The 14701-nt window shown below is 35.1% G+C and overlaps 1 protein-coding gene across 3 annotated transcripts in view; it reads left to right on the top strand.

Annotated features, from left to right (window-relative positions):
- The first annotated feature begins 773 nt into the window (after positions 1-773).
- LOC105673179 (Matrix metalloproteinase 2) overlaps positions 774-14701 on the top strand; it is a 139169-nt gene continuing 125241 nt past the window's right edge. The window contains exons 1-2 of one of the 3 annotated variants that reach the window (XM_012368629.2): positions 774-1319; positions 11745-12900. In XM_012368629.2, coding sequence (XP_012224052.2) covers positions 12793-12900 — 108 coding nt within the window. In that variant the 5' untranslated portion in view covers positions 774-1319; positions 11745-12792. Of the gene's footprint in view, positions 1320-6615; positions 6826-6873; positions 7290-11744; positions 12901-14701 lie in introns of those variants that run through there. The other 2 variants (XM_012368628.2, XM_067357362.1) reach the window with 2 other exon arrangements.

Raw genomic sequence — 14701 nt, 5'->3', positions numbered from 1 at the left:
TTACAAAAATAATTCTTGATATTTTTTTATTTATTTTAAGTAGATTTATTTTAGGTTACGTTAGGTTAGATTAGTACTAAGTTCCGTAATTAAATCGTTTTGAACAAGAAAGTTTTGCAACATGAAGGCAGAATATCAAAATAATAATTAACTCTTAATTGATGAAAAGAATAAAACGGTCTAATATTGTTCTTTTCAGCATTTTCTCCTTTTAATCTAATATCTAAGAGATTCTTATTTTATCAATGCTGATGTAATAACTAGATATCAAATATAAGTATTATATTTTTCATTTATTTTAAAACAAATATTTTTTTTACCTTTTACGGCAAAGCATATTTCGGCATAAAAATGCTCAATGCATAATAATTTGTAAACAATTGGGCATATATCACAACATATACATAGAACAGCATAAACTAACAAAGTGAAATTGATTGAAGATATATGTAACACTTAAGTCTATTTTGCATTGATCATCCTGTTTTTACAATTGTGATAAGCTTTTAATTCAAAATTGCGATTTTTGATTGGTTATTTTAGTGTTACGCCGACAAATGGGAGGCTTTCTTTATCGACAGCTTTTCAAATTCTCAGCACTTCTCATTCTCAATATACTTTATGGTATGGGGCGCGCGAGTCGTCATTGGCTCTGCGGCGTTTCTTTATATCCGCGAGCTGTGCGCATGCGAAGTGTGAACTTTGAAGGAGGCGCGCTACTACACATTCGTATCGTAGCCGCGCCGCAAGTGAAGTTCGTTGTTTCGCGAATTCCGCGTTTGATGTAATTTTCCGATTTACGATTTATTGTCATTCGCAAATCGTACGATTGCGAAACGGTGTGCCGTAAGTGTCGCGAGTGAGTTCGGGCAATCGGTAACGCGTAAACGCGTCGGAATTCTCAGTCGCGCGAAATCGGTCTCATTGTCGGGATTATCGGCGTTGGCCGACATCTTGTACTCGCATCATCGCGTTTGTTTCGTGAAGTACGTGTTTCGGGAGTGTGTTACTGCGTGCATAAGTTACTACGTATAACGTATAACGATGGCGATTGATTGGTTAGGAGATTCGCGATACAACGAGAGTCGCTGCATTAATTTCGCGTTGTCGCAAAATCCGCCAACAAAAACAACCGCCATTACTACCCCTGCATTCCCGCTTTCCCGCTTTCCGAGAAGAGTGACTTGCGCGTAATGGTATCAACGGTCACAAGTGCTGAATAAAGTATGTCTTGCATCAATTCAACAGAAACGACATCGTCGCCGGTGAGAATCCTTAATGAGACAACTGATTGCATCACATCAGAATTACAACGATTGGTAAGTTTATACAAAGATGAAAATTATTTAAATTAATGCTCTGAATCTGCACAATCGATTTGAATTAGTCAACGTCTACTTTTTTCTCCTTACCGCGCGCACCGTAAAAAAGAAAAGTAGGTGTTGATTATGAAAATTGATTGAAATGTGCACATTATTCCGAGAGCACTGATTTAAACAATTAGAATACTACGTCATCTTTGCAAAATTATTAAAAATTATGTGTTTTAAATTACATTTGAAAATATCTATGAATAATTTTACAGATTGAACAAGTAGAAATTTTTTGATCAATTTTTTTAATACTGCAACAAAAATATTAATGTCTTATATGATATTGAAATGAATTTATATGATAGAAAGAATATTTTATATCCAATTAATTTCGAAAAATTTATTTTATTTAAATAGAATCTCAACTTAAATAGCATTTATTTAAGGGCTAATTTGAATTAAATGAAAAATAAAACTTGATTTGTTTACTAAGATAGTAAAAAAATAGTAAAAAGAACTTCGTTAATATTAAATCACTATTAATTTCGAAATTTTGTCATTGGCGCAAAATGTTTGCTAAATTGTGATTCATTCTTCCCTTTTGTTTTATTACTGTAATTTATAACTAGAATCCATCGCTTGCGACATTTATGATCCCATAATTCTCCATTTATCGCTAAATTGCCTTTTTCACGAGCGATACCATATTTTCCGAGAAACAGATTGCATTTCGATAATTTCATCTGTTAAATTCAATCGCGATGACACGTTGCCGCTATTATCATAGTATACTATATTATAAATCCGTGTATATACATATAAATCTGCAGATATGTGTGTGCCAGATAACATTACATACTACCCTTGTTAGAATATTCATGTTGCGCAAATATTACATTTCGCATTTGCGGATTTGACAATTGTATTTCATCATAAATTCATCAAAATCAAATTATTACAATATGTCTCTTGATCTATCGAGTACAATATTATGTAATTATTTATTCATTTATTCAGTTATTGCGTTCTATGATGTTTGCACCTTCGATTGAAGGAATTATATGAGTTGATCGGTTAGGATATTCTTGCACAATGATAAAGTCAATATTTGTAAAAAACATTTTGATTGAAAGCCATTATTTGTTGCTATCTTTAAAATAAAGTTTTAATTATTTCGATACAATGTAATTAAATATTTTAAGAGAGAAAGAAAGAGAGAGAAGATTATAATAAAAATTTTGCAGATTCAAAGTCAAATCAAAATTTATCGAAAAATATGATTATTACAGTGCGCTTCAAATTATTTGAAGTTGTAAAAATTGTTTAATACTAAATAACTTTTGCATATAGTTTTGGAAAAGTTGATATTTGTGTAGCAAGTATATCATATTTCCAAAAAAGAACGAGAACAAAATGAAGTTATTGATGTATAATACAATATTTCTTCATCATTTATCTATATAATATCATTCGATTAGTCTCGAATTCAAGTAGTCTAGAATTAACATCCGCTAATTTTCCGTCGCCACTAAAATTCGTTTGGTCAGCTAATTGACAAAAAGGCAATTGACCCTCGGCAGAAGTTCACCACCCTTCGGAACAATCACTGGCTTCCGGCGTGTCGCGCCTGTCTGCCTATGAATCATTTTGATACTTCTATATCAATGTTTTTATCCGCTTGCTTTATTTAATACACTCACGAGGCGACGCTTTTTTTTCACCGCGCTATTCGTCATTGTTCGCGAAGGCGGTTGCTGTTCGTCTGACCTATTCATTATCATCTCCTCTTTTCCTTATCGTCGAATGAAATTGTAATATTCTGCCGTTTGACATTTACGATTTAGTTCCCTCGCATCGCCGTGCAAGATTATATTCTGCGAATACAAAAACGTATTGCACATTAAGCGAACACATAATATAATTATACGTCTACTCCGGAGTCGGAAACTGCAAAGGAATTGAATAATCCATTTCCACTATCTGAATAAGCGAGATTATTAATATACTTGTAAATTCAAGAAATTTAAAAAAGATTAGACGTCACAGAGAATCAACTACTTTTTTTTAAACTTTACTGCGAAAGAAGATAGATAAATGGGTTAAATTTAGATTTTGCTATTTGTGAGAATCAGTGTCGCTTGAGACACCCCATCGGTGGGGGGGTTCCACTTCCGGCGCAGCACCCACACGTCTTCGGCAGGATGAATCCGTCGCGGGGCTTATCGTGCAGTGCGTACTTTTATCTCGCGGGAAGCGGCTGGTCGTTGGCCCACATGGTGCCCGTTGATTTAACTGGCCATTCATCGTGTGCCGTTGTTGAAGATGGGCTTTAAAGCACCGATGATAATACCGTGAATGTTTCGAGTTCGACGCGCTTTGTATACATATTAATTGGCCGATATCACCGGGCGGTTATCAAACGACGACGCAACTTCACGCAACTTGCCTCTCGTCCATTCCGATTCGTTCGTCTGAGAGTCCCTCCTCCAAAGCCGATCTTGTTCGTAAATTTCACAGTCTAATCTTTCGGCTTTAGCAAGATCTTAATTAAAATTTTGATTATTATGATTAAAGTTTTGCGCTAAAGAGGAATTTGCAAGGAAAAGAAAGAAATTAATAGGAAATTTAAGAGAATTTAGATAATAAGTATCTTGGCTATGAAAATTTATAAATAATTAAGATTATCCAGCCAATTTTCACGAAATACATAAATTATTCCTACAATAGCTACGTTCTAATTAACATGCGATACCAGGGGACAGAAGATAATCCTATTCCGTAGCTTATCCGATGTTACTGTATCGACCGTGAGAAGGGGCGTGGAAAAGGACAAGACGTCTTGCGAGTATCGTTAAAGGGGGTCAGGTGCGTTCGTTATCAGATTCGTGCACGTGTGCATCCCTCGAAGGACCCACTCACCTATTCGTGTATATATGCGATACGGGATTACGGTAAGCGTCACGGTATTAAATTTATCCTCGTGTTTCGGATGCATGCGCCGCACGTTCTCACATTTCCATTTATTTACATCGGAATTGTTTTTTTCGCACGTGAACTACCGTATGCGAAAAATATTTTTTCCCGCTTTCCTCGAACAATGCATTTTCCATGTTTTAACGTACTTTTCGCGTTAGTCGTCGCGTCATTCATTTTCTCTTGTTTGAAGAGATTATCTCGCCACGAAATGTAGAAAATTAATTAAGATTGAATTTAAAATTAGCTTGTACTGAAAAATATAAATGATAGCACATAATATAGAAAATAAAAATTAATAAATTAAAGAATAGAAAAATGAATAAAAAGGATTAATACAAATTGAACAAAACTGATTTAAAGGCTCAATATTTAAACTCTTAATGAAAAGTAATTCAAAATTGTTAGTTGAAGTTTTCTGTTAATTTTTATTTCGTATTATCTCTTCTAATTGTTTCACATATGTTTATAACAAATGTCAGAATGAGAAATGAATAAAAACATCGATAAATTAATAATAATAATTAAGTAATTATTAAGTAATAATTAAATAGTTATTATATTTATAGACTTTGAAGAATTGATTAATATTCTGATAAATTCGCTTGTCGATAAGTTCATTACTTTGTTTGATTAAAAAATTCAGGTTTTTTACATTTGTTTCTCATACTTTCTGCATCAAATAAAATGTATATTCAGTTTATCGATGAAAAGAATATAAATAGAAATTTTAGAAAAGAGAAAGAGGGGCATTATAGAAAACAGACTCAACTAAAAGGGTAGTATAGAATAGAAAGCTACAATTTTCATCTTCATTTGCATTCGTATTTTTGTCTATGTCAGACTTATCTTTTTCCACACGTGTGAGCTTATGAATTTTCCGGACGTCACGCTGTGCAACCTTTTGTTCAATCTACCGGGTGACATAATATGCTGCGTGCTATTTCAAGTGCTACATACGAGAAACTATCTAAAAATTCCAAAAAATTGAAATTTTCTCACATGTAGAAAGAAATATTCTCACTCAATATATTTCTTATCTTCTCCTTTAAAATAATCTCTTGAAGAGTTACACAATAATCCTAACGTTTCTATCGGCATTAAATTTTTTTAAACTTTAACAACTTGCATTCTTTGAAAAGATTTACAACTTATTGTAATATAATTTGAGAACAAGTTATATAATAAGTAGAAAGTCAGAAGCAGAATTATGTAATTAATATATTTATAGAGATATTGATAAGGCATTAGATAAGAATTAAGTGAGACTGCGAGAGGAATGTGGAACCTCAAAGCGTAATCGAAACGTGAATCTGCAAGATTGGGAGACAAAAGCGGCGGATAAGTCTGCTCCATTACTCTGCTTTCCGGATTCCGATATTTCTTCCGCCTCTCCTCGCTTCTCTTTAAATTACATAGGGGATCCTAAAGTTTCCGCGTCAGGCAAAATTACTTTCGCAGTGACTGGAATACGGAAACTTCGAACTTGTGTCATACGTTTCTCTGGGCGCGGGTGCGGTAGAGAGAGACACGAGAAGAAAGGGCGAAAATTCCTGGCCAAGTGCCAAGATACATACAAGATTTTTTTATTTGTATTCTTTTATAAGTTCAATTAGTTGTGGCATTAGTTCTCACAGTCTAAATTCCGTGTTATTCCAAACAATTACAGAGTCTTCAAGCTCGAATGTTCAATTTTGCTGCGCAATAGGCTCTTTTTATACATTAACAATTCGACATTTATGCAGGATATTCTATATTAATCTGAAACTATTAGAACAGATGTTTTATCTAGCCTGCCATCGATTATAAATTTCTCAATAAATTTAGTGTTGCTTTCTTTCTATTTAATTTTTGATATTAAATATTTAAATAATATATTAAAGTTTAGATACTTGAACTTTTCTTATCTAATTTCTAATATTTTATTTTTTAGTGTATGTAATTTTAAATTTAATTTTTGTTGTACTTTAGAGAGAACTAAACGTGTTTCACGCTGTACATAAAAATCTAAAATAAGTCTGTATTGATACAAATCTGTAGTAAATTGTCCTTCGGGACCCGAAGCAGCACGTTTCGTATAAAAAGAGCTCGTTACTCGCGGTGATTGAAGTTCGTCGCGCTATTGACTTCGCACATGTCACAGTCATATGTTCGGTCCAGCAGTTTATATAGAATAAGATAAAGAGAGAAAAACGGATACCGTCTCAACTCTACTGGGAGAAGGATTCTCTTTCTCTCTCCTTCTCGTTATAATCGACTAGGAGCGAGACGAGGACGGATTCTGGGAGTGGGTGTGTAGGCTGTGGGGAGAGAGACCACAGAGTGGGCCCTCGAAGGAGAGACGGGCGTCAGTCGCGCGGCACGCGGCGCACCGTTCGCATGTGGGTGTCTCTCTCGTGTCGCCGGAAGGGGTGCACAAGTGTGTATTCGCGGCCGTACACGGATTAACGCGATTGATCAGGCCGCCGAGAACAGGAAATGACGTCGTCGTCGTCGGCGGCGCGGAGATGATAGCGCGAAGCACATCGATCGCAGCATCGTACGTCTTCGAGCTTTGTTTGAAACAATTTTCCGATGCAATCGCAACATCGTCTTATCGTCGAATGTGCAGTGTTCCTTCAGTTCTAAAATATAGAAATATAGAAATTATTTTGAAAAAAGGATTTTAATTCCGCGGTGACGAAAGTTGATTCTTCAAGACAGTGCGTGTTTCGACTATCACTTTGAAAAGTTTTTTTTTTAATTACGGTGTAAATTATTCTTGAGTTTTTTTAACGTGTTTATATAATTGCTTGTGATATAACACCGCTAAAATAATAAAAAAATATATGAGATTTGTAGAGCATGGTATAGTAATATTGGAGCACTGGTAAACAAGTTTTGAAGTTATAAGTGAATTAAAAATTTTCTAAAATTTTTTAAAGAGCTAAACGAGGATAATTTTTCATAAAGAGAACGATGTTGCCTTTGCATTGGGATTACGGATCAAGATTATGAGAAATGGTATGAAAAAATCGCATGCATGTGCGTGTATGTATGTGCGTGTGTCTATGCAATGCGTGGGTCAGGAAGAAGGAACGGAAACGAGAGAGAGAAAACGGATTTTTGGCTCGCGACGACATATTCAAATGGAAGCGCAGCACATTTGAATTTGGGATCGAGCTTTTTTTCGCAATGCAGGGTGTGCCAATTGCGCTATGTCACATTTTAAAGTCGCTAGCCAAAAAACAGAGTTTAACTTCCTCCAAATAAAAACAGTTTGTTAACGAAAAGAGTTTAGTTTTCATTGGTTTTCACAAAAAACTAGATAACGCAATTTTTCAGCTCCGAATAAAACTTTTTTTTACGTGGAAAAATTATTTTATGAGAAAAAAGTAATTGAATTACTTTTTAATTAATTTGAAATCTGTATAATTAGTCTGCTTTAATAGAATTTTCTGATTTCAAAAGTGATTAACGTGATTAATTAAAAACTTGCAAGAAATGCAAAGCTCGATTGTCGATGACTTTTCAGCAAAGTTAATTTTATCAAATATAATTATAAATTATTTCTAATCACTCAAATAATTCCAAGTTTTAAATAATCGAATAATTAACTAGTGAGAAATATCGAGGAGTATTCATCACAGAAAGTAAAGTTGAATGGAGTAGTTTTTTCCTCAATGAAATTACGTTAACTTGTAGCGATATCGTTGTAGCTTAGATGTAGCGTCTGAGAGCGAGTCATTGGTACCGATTTAGATACGATTAACATGTCGAGGGAATCATTTGCATTTGTGCACGTTCCGGAAAATCCTCTGAGTACCGGCCAGGTTGATTCATGTCGCAAGAGATGTGGGCGATATATTTCACAGTCTAAGTTCAAGAAGCGAATACAATTTTAATGTGAACAAATAGATAGTCCTGTTAAGACAGCCTGCGATCTCTAGTAAGATACTACTGTACAGTACTTCTTAAGCTTTTCTTCTCGGAGCTGTATCTCCTTTCTTTTTTTATTATAAAGAGTTCTTGAAATATGCTTGATTTGGAATATCTTTTTTGGATCTAGACATGTAGTTTATTTAGAATAATGAGTAATAGTGTGAGAAAATAAACTTTAGTAGTGATTAATTAAATCATATAAAAATTATTTAAAGATAAAATAAATTTTTGAATCGAAACGTGAAAGAAAAGTCACATTGTGGAATTGGATGAAATAAATCTATTTTTTTCATCTACTGTAGCTAAAAAAAGAAAAAAAAAATTGGAAAAATGCACATAGCGTATAAGAGAAGGTTTCTAAAATTCACAATTTTTTGAGAGTAAAACGAAAATGATACGCATCGCTGAGAAGTCGTCTTTACATTTGCCGGATCCTTCGGATCGCTCCGAAATATGTTTATAAACAGCATCGTAAGCCATTGCATGCGAGGATAAGAAAGAGGGGAGAAGAGACCTTCGCGATTCAGAAAATATCCGCGCGAGTGGGCAGCTTCATGGGCGTCTCTTTCCCTCTCTTCCACATCCTCTCTTCATCCTTTTTTTTATTTCTCCTCGAAGAGTGAAAGATTCTGGATTGCGCGCTCCTAAGAATACGCAGATTTTTATCTGGATGCATAAGCGAAATACGAGAACAAATCAAAAGAAGCACACTGATTGAATTATTCAATAATGAAGCTCATTCGGCTATATGAAATCATATAAATGATTCATTCTGTAGCTTTTTATAACTGTCTCGCTTATTGACATTTATGTGCATGCTGTAAGAAACTCGATACAATAAATTCCAATAAATAAAAGCAATTCAGTGTCAAAATTTTTCAATTTTTATTTTCCAATTTTATTTTTTTTATTTTCCAATTTTAGTTCCATAAACTTGAACTTATTGAAAAAATCACTATTTTTTTAACATCTATCTCTTTTTTTTTTGTTATTTTATATACTATCGGTTTTCACGAAAATCAACAAACATCTCCGTTGACAAGTTTTCCGGGATAATAGATATTTGTGAAACATTTAGAGATTCTATTATCTGTGTCGCGTGAATCAAAGCTGAAAAATATCGAGTGTTTATCGGCGTTGTTATACAACGCTACGTACATTGTGCGTTGTCATAGCTCTATATTTCGTTCCATGATATTGTTGTTTTTTTATCACGCTCACTCCTGCGGTCGCACGTAGTTAATAACTAACCATCTACCACTATTTACTTCTACGAAGAGAATGATACGGAAAACTATTTGCGTTTAAACACCGTCATTTCCTTTGAAAATTTTCATAAAGAACCACGCGTTTATTTGTTCAAGTTTACTGCATTAATAATCGTATTTTTTAATTATTATCTTGTTCCTTATTACTTTGCTCTCTGTTTTTTGCCTTACAATTACAAAAAGCTTTATTAGTGTTATTTATAAAAATAATAATAAGCTGTTATTAATTTAGATTATTACAAAAATTGGAAACAGATATTTTATTTAAATTAATTTTTAATTTATTATTTACTTTTATAGTAATTTTTATTTGATTCTTATTTTATGTAGATATTTTATGTAGATATTTTATGTAGATATTTTATGTAGATATTTTATGTAGATATTTTATATAGATTCAATTTTTTGCCAACTAAATAAAATATTTTCCAGAAAATGTTTCTTTTTTTTATATAAAGCTTGGGTTTTTCGTATTTATGATTTGTGAACTTCACGTAACACGTAGTTTCAAAGTTGAAATAAATATGAGTTTAATTCAACGATCGAAATGGATTACTCGAATAAAAGTATTACTGCGATATATCTCTTCAGGGTCTTCGACCGATTCTCTTCCTTTCTCTCTCTTCTTGTTCTCGCGACCTTTTATCTATTGTGTTTACCGCGGAACGAAAGAAAGACTTGCGTCAATGCCCTGATAATGAGATTGCGCAGTCCAGTCGATTGCGCATTACCTGCATTTTTTTCATTCCCGCTTATCTAGCACCTTTGAGAAATTCGTAGACGTTATCTTCAATATTTTGAATGAAGGATGATATTCTTACACATAAACTCTTAAGGCAGTACAAATTCTTTCGACCAATCTTGATTTGACTTCTTTTTTCTTTACGGTAAAAATTGGATTTTTAAAATTTTGTATTCACCAATTTTAGAAGGGCGAAGACGATTGGTATATATTTAGTCTTGCACACACAAGTGTTTATTATTTTTTATATTTTCTAAGGTTTTTTTACGTACCTCAACAAAATCTCTGTGATCGAAATTGATTGAGATTGATCGTCTAAGACTCGTTCACTCGGAATCTTGGTTAGAGCAGAGACGGGAAAAGTCACTGTTAGAAACGTGAAATGAAAGTGCCAAGTATATCGCAGGCAGCGTAGTAGAGAGCCATACGATGTTTATCGTAAGAATGTCGGCGATTATCGAAACAAGCCGATGAAACGAGGTCAGTCCGTTCGCGTTGGCACGCTCCCCGGCGATAACAATCCTCATTCTTTCGGTCCCGCGTGTGATCTCCTTCCGGTTTCCGGTTGCTAGCCCGATCGGCTTCCTTTTATCTCATGCCCTCGTCCCCATAATTTTTCCAGCCATCGACTGATGACGATCGTTTCGCTGTTCTGCCCGATCAGCCGCCTTCGCGCGTTTTCACTTCCTTCATAATACAACCCGCGCGAACCTTCGCGGTTTAATACGTTTACGACCTATTTGTTACACAAGTCGTTATGCAAACACGAATACGAAACATACGCCTTATACAATTCTGCATAATCGAAATAGGTTGTTTTTTGAGCTAATATCGCATCAATGTGTTCTTATCGTTAATGTAATAATTCTAAAAAAAATTTTTATATCTGTGATTTAAAAATAAGCTGTTGAGTACGCTAACTTATATTTTACGACATCGATTAGTACAAGCAACTTGAGCCTTTTCTTCTCCGATTCTCCGGATTCTCTTATATTTCTCAAAGGTGACGAAAACTCCTGGCTCTTCGGGGTCATTAAGTTCGGCAGTCGTTTATTGTGCCGAATACAATAGAGCACTGTTTCGCGCGAGTCGTTCTTCTGAAACCGTACTCGGAATTAAAGAGCTCGATGAAGTTTGCATACTTTTTGTTCCCTCTCTCAGACAGTTACCATCGAGGATGAATCTCGATCTGCTGCTAACATTCTTTTTCTTTTTCTCTCTCTCTCTCTCGTCACTTGGGTATTTTGCACGTTTTATCGTTTTATGACTGATTTACTTTCTCGTCGAGTCAAGTTGTAACTACGGTCAAAAAATGATAATTTACTTAGCTATTCAACATGATAAATTAAGTAACTTAGCAATTTTGAAATAAAATAAAAAAAACATGCTTTTATAAAGTCTTGGATCCAGTCTCAAAATCTCCGAAGAAATCTGACAAAAGATTTAAGAAATAAATTTTTATTTGTAAATATTAGTAGAGTGGATCTTGATAAATTTTTTTCTAACGAGCAAATCACGTCACATTAGGTCGGCGGATGGACGTGCCAGCCGCTGGAAAGTCCGAATTCGGAGGAAAATACGAAGAAGCCGGTAAATACTGCGGTCGTCGTCGTTATCGCCGCGGGCGGCGCAGAAGGGCAAGCGTGTTGACAAAAGTCGGCCGATTCGCAAGAAGGAAGAAGGAAAGGAAGAAGCGGACGGCGACGCGCAAGATCAATTTACCACCGCGATCTCCGTTGAGACGAACGAAGGAGAGAGGGAAAGACAAAGAAGGAGAGTATCTTTCAGTGGGAGAAACGACTTGGGAAGGGGAAAGTTTCAATTCGTCATCGGAAACGTAAAACCACGCAAGGTCACGTGAACGTCCCCATCACCGGTGATCGTAATACAGTGATCGCGAGTTTCATTCATTCATCAGAGGCACGCGAACATTGCAAGAAGACGCGAGACGATCGATCATGGTGACGCACTATATTCTTTGAAGAAATTGTACGATTACTTTTCTCTTCACATTTTTCAAGTCTCGAGAAACCATCTCGAAGAGACGCAAAGCCGACGAGTATTTATATTTTGAATATTTTACGCTTCGCAAATACCTCGAAAGAAACAAGATTGTCTGGCGAGTGTTTCGAAGAGACTGAGAAATTCAATGGTCTACAGCGACTATTCCGTGCTTTAATCGTCGTGCAGCAGATTCTGACTCATCCGGTCGAATTTTCACTGCCGCGAGTTTCGCAGATATCCTGAAGAGACTCGAGAGATCAGCCGGTGGAATCTTGATCTGCTCTACTTGGTGCGCTTCGATTATCCCGAAGAGAGATTCCAAATCGCTTCAGTGGAATCATTATCTTCGCTACTTCGTGCGAATATTCCGCGAATATTCCGGAGGGGCTCAGAAAACCGTCGATACTAGAACAGCATCGCGGTCCGTGATCTCGAGGGGAAATTCGGTCACGATACAGTGCTTCGGTTTCCGGTTTATTGTCGAATTCGTGAAACTCCCTCGGCCATAGAGAACATCGAAACGATCTCTCGCGAGTGTTTCATCGCCAATATTCCTTCTTTTTTCGGACAAATGTGCCCTGTCGAGAACATGATGCGCCACATCGCCATCGCTATCCTGCTCGCCGTGCTCGCCAGTGGAGCGCCGAGATCATCGATCATCTACGCGGACGACAGAGTGGTGAGTGTTATTTTATTATTTATCTATTGCGTATCTTCGAATCTCTCTCTCTCTTTCTCTCTCTCTCACCGAAAAAAAATATCCCTTCGCCGTTCGCAATAAAAAATATCCAATCATCTTCGTAAATAATTAATTATGAAATAAATTTTTGAATATTGGATAAACCAAAAATACAATTTATATATTCGTGGCAAAATGTCATGGAAAATTGTTGAGTAAAAATTGTATAAATTGATTTTTTTTAATCGATTTGCATTTTTTATATAAAAACGTATTTTTCAAACATATTATTTGAAAGATGTGGTTTTTGTTAATTTAATAAAAGTAAAACAAATTGGAAAGATTATATTAATTATCGTTAAAAATTATTAATTATTACGTTATTGAAAGTTAGTTTCGAGCTTTTTTATATATTTTTTACACATATTATTTTTAATTTCATACTTTTCAGTATTGTTTTATTTGTAATACGCGATTCGTTGGTTTTCCAATTAAGAAAGATTCTTTGTTCAATGTGATTACGTATCTCTCACTACATTGAACAACAAAGTATCATTGTATTATGTATGATTATATATTATATATTTGTGCTATCATATAAACAAGATTATTCGCGTGTCATAATGTTGACTATACTGATCTCGCATGCTCCATAAGTCGCTGCGTCGAGTTTGTTACAACAATTACACGTTATTATTAGCACGGTATATTCTCATTTTCCGAAACGACCTAATGAATTAAATCATACACCTGCTTGTCGTGTATTTGTAATGATCATGTAGTGGTGTAATCAAAATTAATGGCGCAGAATATTACCAATTAGGGCATAGTATGAATCATTAAAGAGATAATAAGGTTTGTGATAGAAGCTGTTCGTAAGATAAAAGTTAAATTAAGACAAAATCAAGATAGATTATAATTATGCTTTGTAAGACGGAGATTTGCAAGGAGCATAAATTACGTTAGATGGCTTAAAACAAAGACGAAAAATGGAATTGCTCGGCTTTTGCGAAAGAGCGTACGGTATATTAAGATCTTAAAGCCTAGAGTACAATTAATTCCTACTCCCTTTTGCAAACCTGCGTTAACTTGTCGCGGCATATTAAGTTCTTCTGGTTGGTTTCTCGCTCTTGGATAAGGTCTCCTCGACATATTAAACTTCCTCTCCTGTCGACCGACCGGCGATGCAACTGAAAATTCAAGCGTTTCGCCTCTCGCCCGACGACCAAATGGAATTTGATAATTAATGCGGATAATTATTGCACGGGGGCAGATGTAAGCGATTACCTACGTCCGAGGGGACACCAATCGGATTAATGGATCTGCTGGTCTTGCGGAAAATACCCCAAAAAGAGAAAATATTTTTGCGCAGAGAAAGGAAATGTACTTGTTACACGTAGCGAGCGCTACGCTTGTTCCCTTAGCACTCATTAGTACAATAAAGCTGTGCATGAAACCAATGGAAAAAGTTAATGTCGCGGAACGCGGTGTACACACGGTGCCATTAATTCCCGGGCGACCAACTTTTGCGACGAAAAATCCTACTTTTACATTATTAAAGTCTCCCCTCTCGTTCTCAAGTAATTAGATTAAAAAAACGTCTTGTTGAGGAATATTGCTTAACTAAAGAACAATTAAACGTACAAGTTGTTTTGTTTAAATCAACTACTTGGCGAATCTTACAGAAGCACAGTTATTATATTGCATTGTATTGCTATATCATGATATAAAATAATATCTACATTCACTAAATATCTTTTAATTTTTTTTTTTAGAAATTATTAATTATCACGAAAAATTG

Source organism: Linepithema humile, chromosome 6, assembly GCF_040581485.1.
Source record: "Linepithema humile isolate Giens D197 chromosome 6, Lhum_UNIL_v1.0, whole genome shotgun sequence".
Lineage (NCBI taxonomy): Eukaryota > Metazoa > Arthropoda > Insecta > Hymenoptera > Formicidae > Linepithema > Linepithema humile.
Note: the sequence above shows the minus strand (reverse complement) of the source record. Positions and strands in the feature narration are given on the sequence as shown.